The 20,171-nt window shown below is 34.0% G+C and overlaps 2 protein-coding genes across 2 annotated transcripts in view; one reads left to right on the forward strand and one right to left on the reverse strand.

Moving 5' to 3' along the window:
• Nucleotides 1-4,080, reverse strand: part of LOC108550913 (uncharacterized) — a 10,022-nt gene extending 5,942 nt beyond the window's left edge. The window contains exon 1 of the mRNA XM_017904829.1: nt 3,480-4,080. The gene's annotated coding sequence lies outside the window, so the exon portion shown is untranslated. The remainder of the gene's footprint in view (nt 1-3,479) is intronic.
• A 5,065-nt stretch (nt 4,081-9,145) lies between these two features.
• On the forward strand, nt 9,146-13,117 carry LOC108550904 (ATP-dependent RNA helicase Rm62). Its single transcript, XM_017904812.1, has 4 exons — nt 9,146-9,214; nt 9,348-9,475; nt 10,119-10,569; nt 11,107-13,117. The coding sequence occupies exons 2-4, from the start codon at nt 9,444-9,446 to the stop codon at nt 12,832-12,834; spliced, it is 2,211 nt and encodes a 736-aa protein (XP_017760301.1). The 5' UTR covers nt 9,146-9,214; nt 9,348-9,443; the 3' UTR covers nt 12,835-13,117.
• The last annotated feature ends 7,054 nt before the right edge of the window (nt 13,118-20,171 follow it).

Consider the following 20,171-nt stretch of genomic DNA (forward strand, 5'->3'; position numbering starts at 1 on the left):
GGACACCATAGAAATCCTTCGATTCTTTAAATCTTCCACATATACACATGGCAAGAGTATCGTCAAATACTCGTGTGCGTGTACGTGCAAAGCGAGGAATAAAAAGAAAAGACAAAAGAAAATATTGCACTGAAGCGTTTAGGGCCTCCGGAAGTCTCATTTCGGCCCTGGTTTTATCTTTCCGCTTTTAACAATGTGCAACTTCCTGAACTCGAAGGTTACAGAGGTCGCTCATCTCGTTCCAGTGCTCGTCAATGGAATAAAAACTAAAAATGAAAAGAAAAAAAGAGAATAGTAAGGTAGCGAAGCGAGGAGAATGTAAACTGACTGATAAAACAATACTGAATATCGGTTTCAGTATTATTTTTAATTAATCGTGTTCCTATAATGATATGTCGCGGATTTTTTCCATACGCCATTATCGATCCGCTGCAAACACATGGCGGCACAAATTTCCTATTTACATGCATTATCGTGGCTTCCTATAAACGTCCAACACACATGGTTACCAGAAACAGAGTTCGGCTTCCACGCAAATTCACGAGCGAAATTCCAATTTGTTTTCGCCTTATCTCACATCATAATGATCTTCGATCATGACGTTATTTCTTTCCTACGAAAAAATAATTAAAATAAAATAATATAAAATCTATATAAAATAGATTAATATAAGAAACTTAAGTATATATTGTAAAAATATATTTTGCCTAAGAAAAAGAAATTAAAAATGGAGCTCGTTCGAAGAGTGTTGCAGTGAACTCATTCTCCATAATTTTTAACCTGCTGTAACGAATTCGTAATTTAATAAAGATACCGAGAAAAATCGATGTAGAACGTTCGCTACGTATGTCAATCTTCGAGACATGGCTAACGATGCCAGTAACTATTATCGTTATTAAATGTCCGTGAAAGCAGCGACATTATTCGGGCTATTGCGTCTATGTCACACGGCTAGTGTTAGGTATCCAGTTGTGTATGAAGATCCCACACAATCGGATGGCGCGTTGCACGCGTCATTGACGATCGGAGGCGATAAACTCGTGTGCGAGAACACATTTGTCAGTGGGAAAACCCACGTCGAATGTCATCTGAAGCCAGCTGCAGGATGAATGAGAATGCGTGATAGAGAGGAGGCGCCACGAGTTCACAGTCGCTCGAGACGCACGAAATGGTTAGACAACTGCCAAGAAATGTATCATAAAAATGCATTAACGACTTGGCAGACGTTTATGGATGCAGAAAGAAGAGATACGAGGAAACGTCGTTTCGGAAAATAAACGTACTTATTCGTTAGACCTGTTGTTCCAGATACAACAGATGATCGTGTATGGAAATGGTTATGTTTATAAAATGTTTAACACGAGAACCAATAGTCTATATGTACCAAAATATAGCGTATATACTATACGACATATACTATATTTAAATACCGAAGAACTATCAGGCTTCGAAATCTTCACATCTAAAGTATCTTGACCTTCGATACCATTTATCGACATTCCTGGAAACAGGTGTCTATCTCAAAATTGCATCGATGACTGTACACGATCGACGTTCCTTGGAAGCTCGATTTTCCAATCACGACAATACATGCGATCTCTTTCTCTCTGTATTTCTCGACTCTTTTATTTCATTACCACATATAGTCACGATGAATATCTCGGTTTGTAATAAAATTCCCAAGCAGACAGCTTTAGGAATTCCACGATGATCGTGAACTCGATGACCCTCTATAATTGCTCATCCTTTCCTTATTGGAAAGATTCATCTCTGGACAATGATAGCTCAGACACGATCCGGATTTTTTCCTTTATAAGATAGACGAAGCAGAAGATAAAGAACAACCGATCGACACATCTATAATTTATCTATTTTCCACAACGTGTATGATGACCTTAATACTGATTGCAAAAGGATGCCGTTTTAATCACGCATGCATAAATATAGTCGATACTACAGATAAATAACAGCTTCGAACAACGTCCAGAAAGCATACCTTTTTATATATTACACGCTATAAAGTTAACTCCGACTAGTTGAAGTAATTGATCCTGCTTTATGGAAGCTACAAGCATGGTATAGCACATGATCATTTTATTCGTTTCTGCGTTATGAATTCCTCAGAGAACAAGTAATTAATCTCAATGAAATTGATCTGTCTGACTCTGGCTTTTAAGTGGTTCAATTATATAAAGATAATAATTAATTCGGAAATTTTTCTTTTCTTCTCATAATCTCGTTAAATTGCGTTATTTAGTGTCTTGAAATAAGACATTATTTCTGTATCTTAACCTCTTAAAGAATACTGTCATGTATATATACGTGTGTATAGAATGAATGTTATTGTGAAGAAATATTTCTTAACACACTTTAATTATACCTTACTCTAACCTTAACGCGCATTGGCAGCACGTGTATACAATACACTTCCTAGAAAAGTAAAAAAATTACTTTTTACTATCTTTCATAGATGAGTCATTTAGAAATCAATGGATTGACACCAGTTTCTAAAAATATCTCAATTAGTATAAGCATACCTGATTAGTATTACATTTTTCAAATAACAAATAATTGACCTGTATGCAGTTGATCAGTTTGACTTCCATGTCTCATATTTAACTCTGAATTGATTGAACAGCTTTAAACGATATACTCAACATCAATATATTACTTCAATGTGTAAAGATATTTTAAACAAACTGTATGTATCACTACTTACTACTCTCACCCACTGTAATAAAAAATTAACGACGAAGAAGACATAATCGTTATAGAACACATTAAGATAATTGATATAAAATGAAGATATAGCTGAATTGCCTCGAATTATATTCCGATTATGAGCAGCGTGCCCTTGATTGGCTTCTGTTTCGAATGAAATTGGCGCGAGTCGAGCAAGCCCTCGCATATTCAGTTGCAGAAAACAGTGAACATCGAGACGATCGCATGGATGTCTGCTCCCTTCGAAACCGACTCAGTAAATACTGAGATTTTGCAAATCCTAGGAATTTACATTCACCCGCTAGAATTCGTGTGGACCGACAACAAGCGGAACGATTTAGTACTATTACTGTTATTCTTCTGTTTACCATTATGGTTATTACTGAGGTTTACTTGATGTCATATCGATATAATAATCTACAAATTTTTACAGGTCCGATTCGACATAACTTTTCATTGAATACAAAGAGTTAATCCTTGAAATAAGAAACACTCTTTAACATTTAAATCTCAAGGTTTCAAAAAAGTTCCAAGAATAACAAACGAAAGATTATTGAGTCACATTAAGTCGTTCAATATTACTTGTCGGTAAGTTCGTCAGAACCTTTAAGATAATTCTATTGTGTCTCTCAAACTTCAAATATCATTTTACTCTCTTAGCTCATCCTTTCTAACTCCGCATGCCAGTCACGAAAACCCCGACCTCCCTTAAATACCCCACAACCTTACGATATACTTGGTATCATTCTCTTACATACCTTCTGAGATGTCCCCAAGTCCTTCTACGTCTTTCAAATGTCGCGTCCTTCTCCTACCAACCGTGTACACTCAAATACCACGGTCCACCGGTAATGTCGATTCGTCGCAAAAGTTCGACCTAGTTCACAAGATCCCCGTGATGCGTGATAATCGATTAAATAAAATGTCACGTTCAGTTGACAAAAAGCAAGGAAGGCCTGCTGCGTGTGTATTTTTGCCGGTGGAAAGATCACGGTGCCCGACGTGCGAATCGATCAACAGTTACGACCCGACTGACTCGCTTCGGCCTGTGTTGGGTTCCGTTGTATTTACAGGGTTCCACTCTGCCGCTTCCCCGTGTAACGTTCGTCCAGGTCGTGTACGGAAACGAGAAACATGCAAGTCTCTTTCTAGGGACGCCTCTGTAGTCCAGATATCGTCAATCTGATTGGCCTATGGCAAACAATTTATGCTAATATTGACCAACGGACTTCCCAGCGGAACCGTTTCACAATTTGGGTTAGGTTTGATAACGCCTGTGAAACAGATAAGAGTTAACATTTTCGTCTTTCTTGGTCATTTTTTTGCAACAAACAAACAATTGAAACGTAATAGGTTCACACCCGGATGCTGTACATAGTAAATATGTATGTGTATAAATGTTATATGTCGGAATAAATAATACATACGGTACTTCAACGAATAAAGATTAGAATACTTACATGTTATTCGTGGATAATAATAAATCTGAATTAATCCTTTTATTACAGTTAAACGTAATTTATCAATACTTTACCAATTGCAGGACAAGACGAAATTCACTGGAAAAATGCACTTTGTAAAGTGAAAAAAGGTTATCGGCATAATGAACCGAAATAATACCATAACTAATACATATGTGTCAATTGCTTCGTGACTAATTTGAAATAATCTATTTATTTCGAATCTTTCTTTCTATGGAATAATGTGTAATGGAGTAAATTCAAGAAAATGGAAGTACGTTTTAATAAAATTGATGGTTTTTTAGGAATGTAAATAAATGTATTAAGGAATAATAAGTTTGAGGTAATTATCCTTTGAAATTCATGTCATTTTTATGCTGTTAGTGGAGACCCTAATAATACCTTAGTAATTTTCGAGGAACATAAACAAGAATATACATTAATTATATGCTTTGAAAGGAATATTTCAATAAGAATTTCTTTTTTTCTGTTATTTTTTAAAATTAGATTTTTCGGTAGAATTTACGAGATGTCCACTTTCATTATATTTCGATCCATGAATCCTTTAAATTATAAATCAATAATGTTTGACAAATACTCTTTGACAAAGAAAGATGTAAAATATATAAATCCTCAGAATTATAAATTAGATATAAACTTGTTCTAAGCAATAGATAATATTTGTTTTGATAGTGATATATATTAAAGTGCAGATTCATGTCAGTAAATTTTATAGATATCAATTTATGAATCAAGATGTCATCAAAATCAACAGTGATACATCTACTTATATATAGTTAACCATGAATGGACAGCTTTCTTGGAGAATTTATTTCTAGGATTTTATCGATATCTGTAGCCACTAGTGACGTATTAGAAAAGTTTAATATTATTTGATGACGTTTTTCATTCGGAAGAAGATTTATTTAAGACTTCGATTTCTTTTGTTCATAAAATGATGTAAGTATTAAATTTATTAAACGCAACAATTATATACCATATAGGTACATGAACATTATTAACACATATAATAGGAACAAACGATACATGAAATGAAATATTTATACAATGCTTATTATTCTCTTCAAAAAAATATAGTAAGATCATAAAAGAATAAATATTGTTACATTAGTTCTTTTTTATAGCCGGCGTATAGATCGCCACAATTGCGTGACTTACCATATGTACTTTTAGATATATTTTTAGATAATAATTATATTTGGAACATAATTTCATACTGTAACAGTCTCTTTTAATATAACGCAAAATGTAATAATAACATTAATTTATGGTTATATTTATTAAATGAAATTTAATTTTCAAATTAATTTTATTTGCATCGCATTTTCATTAACAATATTTTCATTTGATGTGGTAGTGAAGAATTTCTTAGGGTCCTCTTACATAATATTTGACCAACTAATAATATTAGTACATTAACAAGTTACAAATTGTAGGTTATAAATTCTATTAGACAAATAGTTTTTAGAATTTGAGAATTTTATATCAAATAAGATAAATATCTAACCTGTAATTTGCAAAATTTACTTCTAAAATTTTGATTATTTTATTATCAAACTTATTGTTGTTATACAAGAAAATTTATTACCAATGGTAACTATTAATTCGTGATTTGTATAATTTCATTGACAATGTCCAATTGTATAAAAAGGCTTAGATATACAATGTCCACTATAAAATTATGTTAATTTGATGTGACACGATATGTGTAATTGTTGTAACGAAATCCAATCATAACCTCAACCTATGTTATGTCAAATGCTTTTCCTGACATAACAAATGTATAAATTTTAATCATTTTTCAATGGATTCAATCAAACGGTATTTTTTTCCTTTTTTACATACATACATATATACATATATTTTAATTAAACACAATTCTTATTTGAAGATTAAAAAAAAATATATACATCTTTTTTTAATCAAATAAAATGCTCCTACTTTATTAATTTTCTCCAAATTATCATTGATTGTCAAAATTCGTCATAGTTTGTAATACGTGTTCAGAATTAAACATCAGTGGCCAGGTAATAAATTACGTAGCATTGGAAAATTTGAACAATCGATGATGATACGGGTCACAGGAATCGTAAGTTCCGTATGTTTATTGACGCATACCTATTCCATTATGCAGTATTATGTGGTTTTATCCATGTGCCTTCAATCGGAGCCACAACAATCGATTCAGCCGATAAGGATCGCGAAACCCGCAAGAAAGATCCTGCTGATAATTATTTGTGCGTCATATAAATAGAAAATCGATTACCAGCGCGATTCCCTCTGTAACTGTGTCAATATCTTTACCGTTAGTTATGCAAATGATTTTTTTCTTGTAAATTCTACTTAAATCAAAATTGGCGCCAGATATTATTCGAACAAAATTTTATTCGTCGTTATTGATTTCAATTCTTCATTTGATTATCCAAATATACATTTATTTATATATTATGCAATTTAAATTTTATTTTATCTATTTTTTGTTCGAAAAAACAAATTAATTTGTTATGTTTGCCTTATATTATTTGATGTTAATACAGACATAATTATTTTCAGGTTAATCTGGAGAAAAAATATTCGTATTATAAGACGCATCTTTCTAACAAATTGAAACAGTTACTGTGAAGAGTGATACTTGAATAATGTTTATATAAAATATAAAATTCATTCATAACAAACCTCGTTCGTTTCTTTTATTACAAAATTTTGAATAATGCAAATATACAAATGGTAATTAGTTTATTTGTTATTTGTAAGAAACAAATAAAGCATACTTGTTATGCGCTTACATAAATTAATTTTTACTCAATGGTATTTGGAAATCAAGGTATAAAACTTCATGATGTATGGGAGCAATTTGGAAAATAATGGACGCAAATCAACGAAAATCTTTTAAGTATTTAGTTTAGACGGAAGTAAGTAATAGGAAATAAACGCGAAGTTACACGTTTCGATAGAAGCTACTATTTTGAAGAAGAGCCTTCTGCAAGAGGAAAAAGAAAAGTATGGGAAATAGTGTATTCTTGTATATACATACATAGAACAAAATATTTCACCGTGAACCATCAACAATATAAAAGGAAATCCGTGTTAATATAATAAAAGGCGTTTGATTTATGCAAATACGCCTCCGATAAAGACTAGATATAATTTTGTTTCTGCTGATTTTAGACAAAGGCTTGGGAATACCGAGTTTTGTTATTACAGCGCTTACGCACCGAGCGATTAATCATCATTATAATCGATGAAAACGTTTCATTATTAAGACAAATTTTATTCTTAATCGTATATATCAAGGTGGAATAAAACATATATCTAAACAGTTATTTCATTTTTATTCAAGATTATAATGATGGACTTCGTTAATTTATTTACATTGTATAAGCTCAATGATTTTTGGCTGCTAATAAATATTGTCAACGACATTTAGGCCATTAGGAAATTTTAGTCTTTAGGTTATCTGGAATCTTAACCAAATGTGTAATATATTTGGAAAAATTTCGAAATGAAGTATTTGTTTTGTTTGAAAAATTCTTATAAAAAAAGATAAATATACAAATGAAGTATGTGTATAAAAATAGGGAATTTAAATGCAAGGAAAGATCATATCGCATTTAATTTGCATTTAATACTTGTAATATTTACTCGCTCGAGATCATCTGATCAAACTGATGAATGAAAAACGATTACCCGCATAAAATATTTCATGCATAATTCCTTTATCGTATTAAATCAGATAAATGATACAAATATATATACATTTTAATGACTAAGTTTCTTTGTACACGAATTAAAAATTATTCTTATGTGTAAATAATTATGAATTTGCCTTTGTACAGATAATACTGTAGATATTACTCGAGCTAAAATAAAACTGATGAAATTTTCTATTTTTATGTTTATTACATTAAACTGTATTTGAATAGATTCTTCAAGTTATACTTTTACAGCAACAAATAAAAATCTTAATTCCAATCAAAAAGGTATGCTACATAAAAGAAAAATACATTAAAAAATAAAATGAACAATTTTCAAGGTTAAATAAAGCAGCACTACCAACAGCTTCTTCCATACTAATCCGCATTCGCGCAACGAGAAGTTTAAAGCTACACCGATACTATCCCTACCACTCGTGCTACTCGCTGTGGTGCGATGCTATATATGTAGGATGGGTGGTGCAAGTGCAACCAGTTTTGCAGTTTTATATATATATATATATAAGGAAGAAAGAAATTCAGCGAATTCATTTCACATTTCATATTACAGCGAAAATTTTTGTCAATACATGTTTGATTTGCAGTCTCATTCAAAATAATTATTGGGATAATATAATTTTATTTATTTCAAATGACCAATGAAGAATAAGTTTAGCAAACAGTAATATGTTTTGACTATGTTTAATTGAAAAACTTCCTTGATAAGAATTGTAAATTATAAAAAGACTATAATTATAAATATATTACGAATACAACAATATTTTGATTCATACATCGATAAAACTAATTATATTATTAGGTATTAATAAAATGCTAATCTAATTTAATGAAATGTTATTTCAAATGAAATGTCATGTCCATAATTATTTTATAAAAGAAGATATGTATTATAGTAATATTTTTACTATTTAATAATTATTACAGTTATTGAATAAAGAAAGTAATTTTTTTATACCGAAGAAACTTCTAATTGGTTACTATAAAATTTAGATAAAGTGAAAATATATTTAATCGTTTTCATAATTTCTTATATTTACTTTCATCCTGTCCTACCCATGAAGACCTGCCTTTATGTTCGATAAATATAACACACCTAAATTCATTGATTTATCCTGTCGTGCTGTGATTGGACAACGTGGCAGCGTCACAATTCTACACAAGAACGAACCAATAAAATGTCTCCCTTTATATGTGTACGTGTAACCTGTATAGTCAGAAGCGGAAGCATTGCCCAGTCGCTCGTTTCCGTCTTCCCAGTGCCTGTCAGCCATTACTGCTCTGCTTGCCGGGTCTTGCAGGGTAAGTCCGTACAAATCTTCCTATCTTTTTCCCACGAATTTTTTGTCATTTGGTATAAAATTACTACAAAATAGATATATTCAAATATAAATTCATCCTATTAGATTTTTGGAACAATTATTTTTGATCACAGGTGTAACTGGTACAACTGACATAGTTTCTGAAAAATCGAAGATCGTTCCTACGGAACTGGTAGTGTGTCAGCATATTCTTCCGAACTTTTGCCGAGATGTATAACAATAGTTATTCCAATCATGCCAGGTACGTTGCCTTAAATTTACCTTTTAAAGATTCAATATGGCAATACCGTACGTTGTGAAATGCTGAAACTGGAGAAACTTTTTTTTGCAATATCGTGCTCTCCACCATTTTGTTCGTGAACATTCTTGATTGCTACGTTTAGCGACTTATTTAATTGTACGTTAAATTAATAATTGCGCATTTTAATAAAAGTCGTTATTCCAAAATATGATAAACTGATATATACGTATATGTATCAAAAATGGATTTTTTTTAATAAAATTGAATGCATCATAAAAAAATAAAATGGCCGTACCATTATCTAATGGAAACCTACTGACAATCATAAAATTAAAGCATAAAAATTATTTTTGTAAATATATGAATTACTTGATATCCTTACATTAAATTATCATCTTATTGATGTTCTTACATTAGACTATTATTTTATGATACGTCATATATTTTATTTCGTTAATATTATATTATTAACAATGATTTATACATAATATTTTAAATTTGTTAATGGTTAATATATTTTTGAAATATATATTTCATACAAAGTTGGATGTTTCTTAACATTTCATGTCAATGCTTTAAATTCAATATTAAACATTAAACATATGGTACAACAATGCCAATACCATCTTCTGGAAATAATTAGTTACAGACCCAGGGGAAGTAGAGATACTAGTAGTCGAAATGGAGGGGGAACATATTGGAACAGTCAGCAACATACACAAAAGGAGAAGTCAATTAAAAAGCAGGTTCAGAGAAGAACTCCCGGAGATTCATTGAAGAAACCTACTTGGGATTTAGCCAAGTTACCAGTGATCACAAAAAATTTGTATATTCCACACGTCAATGTTTTAAAACGATCAACTGATGATGTTAACAAATACCATATTGGTAAAGAAATCACAGTAAAAGGAAACAATACTCCCTCTCCAATTCAAGCATTCGAAGAAAGTAACTTCCCAGATTATGTGATGGAAGAGATAAGGAAGCAGGGTTTTGCTGAACCAACAGCAATCCAGGCACAAGGCTGGCCAATTGCACTCAGTGGACGTGACTTGGTTGGTATTGCTCAAACAGGATCTGGAAAAACTCTAGCTGTACGTATTTTAATATAATTTCTTCAAACTTATTGATAAATAGCGAATGTAATATTCTATTTTCTTTTTTAATGCTTTATTTACTATATACAAGAAAATAATATTCCAGTTTTACTAGGCTATTATGAAATGTAATCTGTTTATTATTTTAAGAATTTAAATGATTTAATTTATAAGAAATAATAATTTGAACTTCCTAATCAGGAATGAGTACGAGAAGTGTAATTGTATGAATTGTTTATGAAAATTGCTGGAATTTAATATCGAAATTTCAATTAACTTTTCTGTTTAATGTTATAAAACAATGTTTTAACTAGTATTAACGTTAATTATTTTTAAGTTTTTCTAGTAAGTATATGTTGGGGCTTTTGGTATCATTTTTTAAATATACTTTTAGAAATATTTTTTCTATGGTTTCATAGAATTTTACATTTCTAGGAATTAAAGTTTACTTTACCTAAAGAATTTATTGCTTTTTAAACGAAACATTTTTAGTTCGACAAGTATTAAAAGAGTTTTGTTATGGATATTTTTCAGTATATTTTACCCGCAACTGTACACATTAATAGTCAACCACGTTTGAACCGGGGAGACGGTCCTATCGTTCTGATACTCGCACCAACAAGAGAGTTAGCTCAACAAATTCAAACTGTTGCTAGGGACTTTGGTTCCTCCTCGTGCATTCGTAATACTTGCATTTTCGGTGGTTCCCCGAAAGGGCCTCAAGCCCGCGATTTAGAACGTGGTGTCGAGATATGTATCGCTACTCCCGGTAGGTTGATCGATTTTCTCGAGAAGGGAACCACGAACTTGCGCAGATGCACATACCTCGTATTGGATGAGGCAGATAGGATGTTGGATATGGGATTCGAACCGCAAATTCGAAAGATCATTGAACAAATTAGACCTGACAGGCAGGTGTTGATGTGGTCTGCAACATGGCCGAAAGAAGTACAAGCTTTAGCTGAAGATTTTCTCTCAGATTACATTCAAATTAACATTGGTTCTCTAACGTTAGCCGCCAATCACAATATTCGTCAGATTGTAGAGATTTGTCAAGAGCACGAAAAAGAATCGAAACTGTCGAGCCTTCTTAGAGAAATCGGCAAAGATCGAGGTAGCAAGATGATTATTTTTGTTGAGACGAAAAAGAAAGTAGATGATATCACCAAAGCTATCAAACGGGAGGGTTGGCCAGCTATTTCTATTCACGGTGACAAATCACAACCTGAGAGAGACTACGTATTATCCGAGTTTAGAAACGGAAAGACGATGATCCTTGTTGCTACTGATGTCGCTGCTCGTGGTTTGGACGTCGAAGATGTGAAATATGTAATTAATTTCGATTACCCAAACAGTTCCGAAGACTACATTCACAGAATAGGAAGAACTGGACGTTGCCAAAGTGCAGGCACGGCATATGCCTACTTTACACCTAATAACGCTAGACAAGCGAAAGAACTGATTTCTGTTTTAGAAGAAGCCGGTCAGGCGATAAATCCGCAGTTGACCGATTTAGCAAATTCGATAAAACCCGCGTATGGGAAGGGTCGTCAACGTTGGAGTCACTCTCGTTCTAATAAGGACAGTAGCTCAACTGGAAGTCCGAGAAATAATAGCAGCCCAATTTCGAGTAATTGGCAAAGTCAACATGTTCAGAACACACAGCACATTAATGCTAACAATCAAGAGAGATCTGTTGTACGCCAACAAAATGGATACCAGACCAGTCGCCAGAATAGCTTCCAATCTAATTATCAGCAGCAGCAGCAGCAACATCAGCACCAGCAGCAACAACAACACCAACAACATCAGCAGCAGCAGCAACAACAACACCAACAACATCAGCAGCAGCAGCAACAACATCAACAGCAACAACACCAGCGGCAATCGAGTACCTATACTAACGGCTGTCAAACTAGCAACAGTTATCAAGCTAGCTATCAAAATGCAAATATACCTAGATACCATGGAAGAACAGCAAGTTTCCAGGGAAATCGTTACCATAGCCGTCAGAACGCTTATAACACGAATCAAACAGCCGGTGGACAAAACGTATACTCTATACCGCCTCCATTCATGATGCCATCTGCTGGTGGGCATACTGATTCTGGGATGCAAAGCCTCGTTAACAACAAGTTTTTCCAGACGAATCGTCCACCACCGAATACCGGCGCCTGCGCTTATCAATCGATGGGATACAGTCAGTTCCAAGCTGTGCCGCCATATAGTTATCCTTATCCGCCCACACCGGTGCAGCAGTGACGCTTTGCAGGGTACAAGTCGGTAAGAGTGCAGGCTAAGTAAGAAATCGATTTTTCCTGTTTATATCTGGCCCACTAAATATTTACGGTTTGTGTAGACGGTTGGGTCTCTTTTGAATATATAAGTAACATAATGTTTCTTCTTTTCTTTGTCATTTATTATTTTTTCTGGAATGGTGCCGATTCAATGCATTGCGAAGGAAAATCATTTGAGTTTATCGATGAAAGAAAGAAAAAGGAAATAGAGACAGAGCAGTGGATAATTTATTATTTTATTGGAGAATATAAATATTTAAACCAAACTATCAAACGTTCTAGAGAAAGAAAAAGGAACGAAAAAATTAATTATTGTATATCAGTGATCTTCGAGGCACATTCCAGTCGAGTTTTTTCAAGTAGTAGTAGTTATTTAGCAATGATATATTGATATAATCATTACTGGATGTAGAATATGACCAGCAAATGTAGGCTTATAATCGTGGTCATATCCTTAAAAGTAATTAATCTTCTTGAGATAAAAAACTATGTAAACGTCATTTAATGCTTTCCCGAAATGCACGAAACGTATAGAAGGGGGGTGGGTTAACGTTTTCATATTTGATAATTTATTTATATTTTGCATATATATATACGTATGTACAGGCAACGCTCTTCAAAATGTAAGGCCTTTTGCATAAAAATTAAGCCGTACACCCGTTTTTACAAAGCGCACGACGAATATAGAAACATCGTGTCCTCTGTTCTGTAATGAGACCGGGTGTTGTGTCTCTTTGATAATAGGGGGTGAAAGGTAAATCTCATCAAAATTAAAGGACTTTGATGGAGGATAATCCAGCATAATTATATAGCGTACAAAAGTGAGTACTTTGAAACTATCCTGAATCGGTGTGTTTGGAATAATTCCGAGCGAAAAACCGGTTAACGGGGAAGAGAAAGGAAAACTTGGGCTTTAGGGGACAACTTAAATTAAGCATGTAGTCACAATGGCTGTGTACCTCGGCGCAAAGTTTGATACCTTATTTTTATAATATATATCGAAAGTAATTTGTTGTTAAACCAACGAATGATTATACGAAGATAAAAAAAGTAAGAGAAACATTGTTGTTTGATGTTTATGCAATTGGCCACTGAGTGGTCTTGTCCTTGCGCGCCCGTGTACAATGTATAGGTGCACGCGCAGGCTGACCGCGAATCGAATAAAATTTAGTTGTACCTGTTTTTTAGTTCGCGCTCATCGAAATTCTTGCTATTTTTTAGGGAACGATTCAGACTATCCGAGAGACATTTTTCTATCGAAACGTTCAAAAATGCGCTGCCGTAAACGTATTGAACGCGTGACGAAGGAGTTTTTAACTTATGGCAACGATTCACGTGTTGTAAATATCGTTATGGCCATTCCGAAGCGACTCTTGAGGAAATTTCACGTGACGAGGATATGAAAACGAAACGAATTCATACCATGGGATCAGGCACGAACCGTTTATCGACAGCGCATAGCGATTTTTTGCGGGCCTCCAGATTACTCTGTACACGTCACTACTCGAATAAACGAATAGCAAAGAAACTAAAAGAGCCAACAGAGAAGAATGCAAGACTCGAATACACTCGAGCAAGGACTCGTTTGCGAACGACATTATTGTGATAATTATACGTAACGCTTTCGTGAAACGGTCTCACAGTTCGTTACTTAATTACGCACAGTAGAAAATGTTGTGAAGCAGTACGTGTGCACAATACCATTTCCGGTTAATTCACAAACCGCGCGTCACACGCATACTTCAAGCGGATTTTGCTCGATAAAAGAGCTTGAGAAAACTCTGTCGATTCGTTTCTAGGTTTTCACGTGGTAGTCTTTATATTCTTCTTTCGCTGAGCCGATAGATCGAACATTCAAAATGTATGGTGGGGTCGCGAACAGAAGTTAGGCATTCGCGGTATATTGTTGTCTTTGCCCTTTTCAACATTGTGAATGCTTACGCTCCTACTGTGTTGATCTGACTGCAACACGTTGCGTGTCAGCATGAATAGTGGTATAATAATAGGAAGCGTATGCTACGAGTATTGGACAATTCTGAATACTCATACATTGCGTACGCCCTCTATTAAATCATCCTATTACTTCGAATTTTCCTCGGATCTATCATTTACGTCGCGGTTCACATTAGAAAAAGCCGACACATTTCTTATTTCTTCGTTACACAGATTGTCATTTCCTTTTCAAGTTGGAGATATAGTCTACTACACTAGATTTTCCTCTTCGGCAGATTATCCTAGTGCAACTTGTACATCTTTGATTTCGTTACATCGCAAACGATGCCATCTTTCGTGCATTTATCCATTACTGAGGCTTCTAGATATACACACCGGTCATGGGGATTCAGCAAACCGATTCAAATTATCTTCCAATTTACCAGGATGCCTCAGAATTATAACCCTTTCAGCTGTGCTGCATTTCTTTCGTAAAACCAAGTGGTGGAATGAAGACGCGTAGTTGTTTACAACCGTCGAATATGCATATCTTTTCGAAAAATCGAATCTCTAATCTATATGGTCGAATCATCTTTTTACCAGTTTCTACGTTCTATTTGGCTCCAAGTACAAAACACGGATAGGGCGAATATTACTTGAGCGTTAGGCAGCAAAGGGTTACGATATTTTATATTTCATTTGACAGGACGCATAACGAACTTTCTACTTTTTAAGTTTTCCGAGCAGAGAAAATGTTTTAGCGAAGTGCAGCTTGCATTTTGAAAATTGATAGTGGGTGTACGCGTAGCTCTGTGATATGTAAGATGTAGCATATTTATAGATCTACCTATCGTGCATCATGATTAAAATAAGGAACGTATCTTATCAGTTTTATACGTGGTATACAAATCATGTGATCCCAAATGACGTGTACTGCGAGAGCTCGCTGTCTACTTTAAGGAAAGGGGAACGAAAGTTGTTGAAAAAGCGAAAGATCAGTATTCCTTTTATTTTCTTTTTTGCGTTTGCCGTGCGAATTCGTGTATTGTCAGGGTAAAGACCAGGAACTAGAAATTTGCAAGATGAAAACGTGTATTATTTCTATTCACGAAGTATCTAAGTTTTTCGTTTCACTATATAGTCTGACAAATCCATCTTTCAAAGCGGGTATGAAAACGTAGACATACGTAATATGTTCTTCGTTTGTCTCTTTCTGTATTTTTTTTTTCCCTTCTTTTTTTCTTCTTTTTTTTCTTTCCACATATCGTGAAACTGTTTACCTTCTTTTGTATGTTTGTCTCTGTTTGTTAAGATATATAGTCTTCTAATACTTACGTGTTTGTCGCTAACAAAGGGAGTCCGCGAAACTTCATTACCGCTCAGCTATGAGTGCTTTTTCTTTCCTTTTCTTTTTTTTTTTACGTCTTTTTTTTTTTATTCCCGTCAATGAACAATTAATAAATCCTACGTTCATTTACAATCGTACTAAGCGAAATATCGTGGGGACTGTTAAACATGGATTGTGCGTACCTTTCGCGCAGTAGGGCACACGCGGTTGTTCGCATCTGTGGAGCAAAGTCGCATCTTCGATCACTTTCTCCTGATTAGCCGACGATATTCGATTCTTTTTTTTATTTTTATTTTTTTCTTTTTTTTTGTATTCCGTTTCGTCGCGTTGTTAGAAAACGTCCATTCAGTCGTACATTTTTAACGTAACTTCTAACGAGATCAGTCATCTTTAGTTGATACGAAAGATATCCCAGAGATAGAGAGAGAGAGAGAGAGAGAAGAAAATCTTGCTCTTATTGTTACAAATGAAAGAGAGAGAGAGAGAGTGAGAGAGAAAGAGAGGAGAAACTTGTAGCGCGTTGAACAAGAAACTCTGTTATATCGATATGAACTCGAATGTCTTGGTCGATATGTTTCTAGTAAACCGTGTATATTTTTTTATCAGTTTCCAACAGCGATGGTAAACGTTGAACGGAGATGGGGAGGGTAGTTTGCAAGATTTCTGTGACACGCCTTCCGTCTGTTAATTAAAACGGGTTCGAAAGAGAGAGAGAGAGAGAGAGAGAGAAAAAATGAAGATGTTGTATACACATATATATATATTCTCGTGGAATCTTCACGCTTGCATTAAGCACTTGTTCAGATCACGCTGGTTGATCGCTGGAACTTTGCAATCTTGTATTTATTCGCGTATTAATCTGTTGTGTTTCTTTTTTTTTCCTCGACAAAAAGAAAAAAAAGAAGGGTGAAGGAAACGATAATTGGCACAGTCCTCCGCGCTGTAAAGAGTCGACGAATATGGCGTCGAGTTAACGTGCTAAAGAATCGTTGATGACACTAACATAGCCTCGGGAACACGAGTACCTTTTTAATGATTAATGCTGAACGCTGTGATATCGCGTACATAAACATTTTTATTATTATAAACATAAATGTGCATATTGTAATGTTAATGAAAAAAGAAAAAAAAAAAGAAGAGTACTATTCTCCTTTATATGTGAAGACTGAATCTCGCCAACTTATACACAGGTTTAGCAGCCGCAGATACGTTCGTATACTGTGTAGACTACAGATAGACTATTTGTACATTATTAATTGTAACAATATGTTTTACGTGGGTAGTGCCGTATGGGGACGGTACTATTATGTTATAGTTCGATAACGGGTGCGTGTTCGTATTGTGCATTTTATTGAGAATTAATATCTTTCGTGTGTCGTGACGAGAAATTCGCCAAACTTTTCGCGTTTACTTTCCATAGGAGTTGGAATAGTTGCACGAATCTGGTTTCCTTTTTTTTCTTTTCTTTTCTTTTCTTTTTTTTTTTCCTTCCGTTTTTCCAATTTCGTCCGATTCGAGTCGAAAAAAAAGAGAGAAATTCGATCGAGAAAGAGAGAGGGAGAGAGAGAGAAAAAAGATCATTTATCTGGTTTTCAACGATTGCTTGCCACGTTTCTTGTTTTCGGTTTATCAATTAGATCGTTCGTGAAAAAAAGGGACATTACAACAACAACAGTACAATCCGTTTCATGATAGTTCCTATATTGCATTCTTCTTTGTAACGTGAATGAATTGCAGCTTAAATTTCGCTAACATGAGTCAAAGAATTTTCACACTTTTCCTCCGTACCGTTCTGTTTGGTTAAAAAGAAACTTGCGAATATTTTATTGGTGTAGTCACATGTGTGCATTGCCAAGTCTGTAATTATTATTTCTGCGTCTGTTACAATTGTTACCGTAACGTTTTACGCTACCTTTTCATGAATTTCCGAAGGAAATGTACTAAAGATCGTTGATCGTTCTTCTATGACGGTTGGGAAGTTGCGGATTAATCTCATGCGTGTAAGGTACATTCTTCATTTCGCTAGGTAAATTTCAGGATAGTTCGATCTTGGAATGGAAAAGCGAATACGACATTAAGATTAATTTTAGGGAAACTAAATTTACGTTAATATCCTTTCGTTTATCCGTAATGTTATCTTTTCCCTTTTCCCTCTTTTTCTGTAATCTTGAAAATAAGCGTGAAAGTAATTAATTTATAATCCTTTATCGAAAGTTATACCGTTCGCGTGTAGACGATTATGTTTTTCGTTCTTTTCCTTTTGTAATGATAATAAATTTAGTTCTTTCCTGACGTCGAACGTAGACTTGTTAGTGTATGCATGAATGCCCGAACACTGCACACTGTATAACAACAAAATTTACTGTGCAAGCTTCTTACGAAACTGTGCGAAGTCAATGCAGTTTAAGAATTCCGATGTTTATCAGTTTTAATAATGCGTCTTTTAATGATGGTACATATTTCAGCCTGGGCTATTTAAAAGGGAAACACAGTACCTTCGATCGATCTAAATGTGTGCTGAGACCTTCGAATCAACAAATCTTATATACATCTCGTTTAAACTTCGATGATTCCATTGAAAGAAAAAAGAAAAAAAAAAAACACGTGTACTGAGATTGTCTATCGATCAGTAAGCGAATGCACAGAATAACGATAAATTTCTGTAACGGTGTACAATGTACGAATTGATTTCATAATTTGTATATCATGTTCAAAGGTTCCGTGGAAATTATAGGATTTGTTAGATCTGCGTACACTTGTTTTCGTAATTATTATGTTATTATTTTATATCTGTATACAGCTTTTGTAATTACTTGCTGAACAACAAGTAATTGTAAAAGGAATTACCTTTGTTTATTAATGTGCATTTAACCCTTTTGTGGAAGATTAAAAGTTATTTGCAACAATTTCATTTCTTATATTTTCCGATGTCAATTACTGAAGAAAGGAAAGGAAAAAAAAAAAAGAAAAAGTAAAAGAAAGACAAAAGAAAAAAAGAAACATACAGCTATCTATTGCCAAGCATTTGTGTTTTAATAAAGCGTATGGTAAAGGTATTTAAATTTGCGAAATTAAAGAAGTAATGATTTCTTTGATTCAATCGAGTCGAATTATTAGCAGAATAATATACGAATCTCGTAGAAAATGCGTTAGAATTATATTCCATTTGTATCCACGATGGTGTAGCAGTCTTTATAGCTGCAAGCGAAACTGGCATTAAATGTCTCTGCGAAAGGGTTAAATTGATCAAACTATTTTGATTATAATTGTAAATATTCGTTGTTTTCTCTCTTCTTTTCTTTTCTTTTTTTGTTGTTTTTGTGCAAATATCTCTGCATTCTCGACAATTGTTCTTAGAGTAGCGAAACATACGAATCCGTCGTACCTCGTCTTTCTGAGAGCGCATAATATTTCGCATTCAAGATATCTGCAAACATATATATGTTCGAAGACGTAAATTGTTCAAACTATAATTCGATCCGTGTATAAGAATGAAATAATTTGCGTGATCGCCGTGTACTATGCACATATTTCTTTAAGCGAAGCGTGAAAACGAGAATGGTCCTCTGATAGGAACGTGAAGCATCGGGATAAAAGTTGAAAGGCATAAAGATGTTAAATAGGAATTACGTGATCATTGCGAGAAGACGCAGTTACAGCACGGTAGACTTCCTGTTGTTGTAATAGTTCATTTGTTGATGCGTTTATTCTGGATGCGCATTAGGGAGAAAACGGCATAAAGGGAACGAGTAGTTTGAAAAACGCTAAAATGATATAATATGCTAAATTACAGAGAGGAAAATGGGAACGTTGATAATTTAGTATGCGTAATTTTAATCGTTTTTACGAGACCAGAAGAGTTAAGAGAGTTCAAACCGCCGATGGTGTCGGGAGAGGTGTACATTACAAAATACAAATAGGTATTCTGTTATTACGGCTTCATTGATTCATCACGCCTTACAATATGAAAGAGCTCGGCCAACTTTCATCAAGATGTGTATGCAAGATTGCGAACACTCTTA

This window comes from Eufriesea mexicana, unplaced genomic scaffold (assembly GCF_001483705.2).
Source record: "Eufriesea mexicana isolate 0111107269 unplaced genomic scaffold, ASM148370v2 scaffold3377, whole genome shotgun sequence".
NCBI lineage: Eukaryota > Metazoa > Arthropoda > Insecta > Hymenoptera > Apidae > Eufriesea > Eufriesea mexicana.

What these genes read in the sequence shown, in the direction of transcription:
- LOC108550904 (XM_017904812.1), top strand. Translation starts at nt 9,444, where the DNA reads ATGTATAACAATAGTTATTCCAATCATGCCAG. An exon ending in AGTTATTCCAATCATGCCAG is followed by an intron (nt 9,476 to 10,118) that starts GTACGTTGCCTT and finishes GGAAATAATTAG; the next exon opens with TTACAGACCCAGGGGAAGTA. An exon ending in GATCTGGAAAAACTCTAGCT is followed by an intron (nt 10,570 to 11,106) that starts GTACGTATTTTA and finishes GATATTTTTCAG; the next exon opens with TATATTTTACCCGCAACTGT.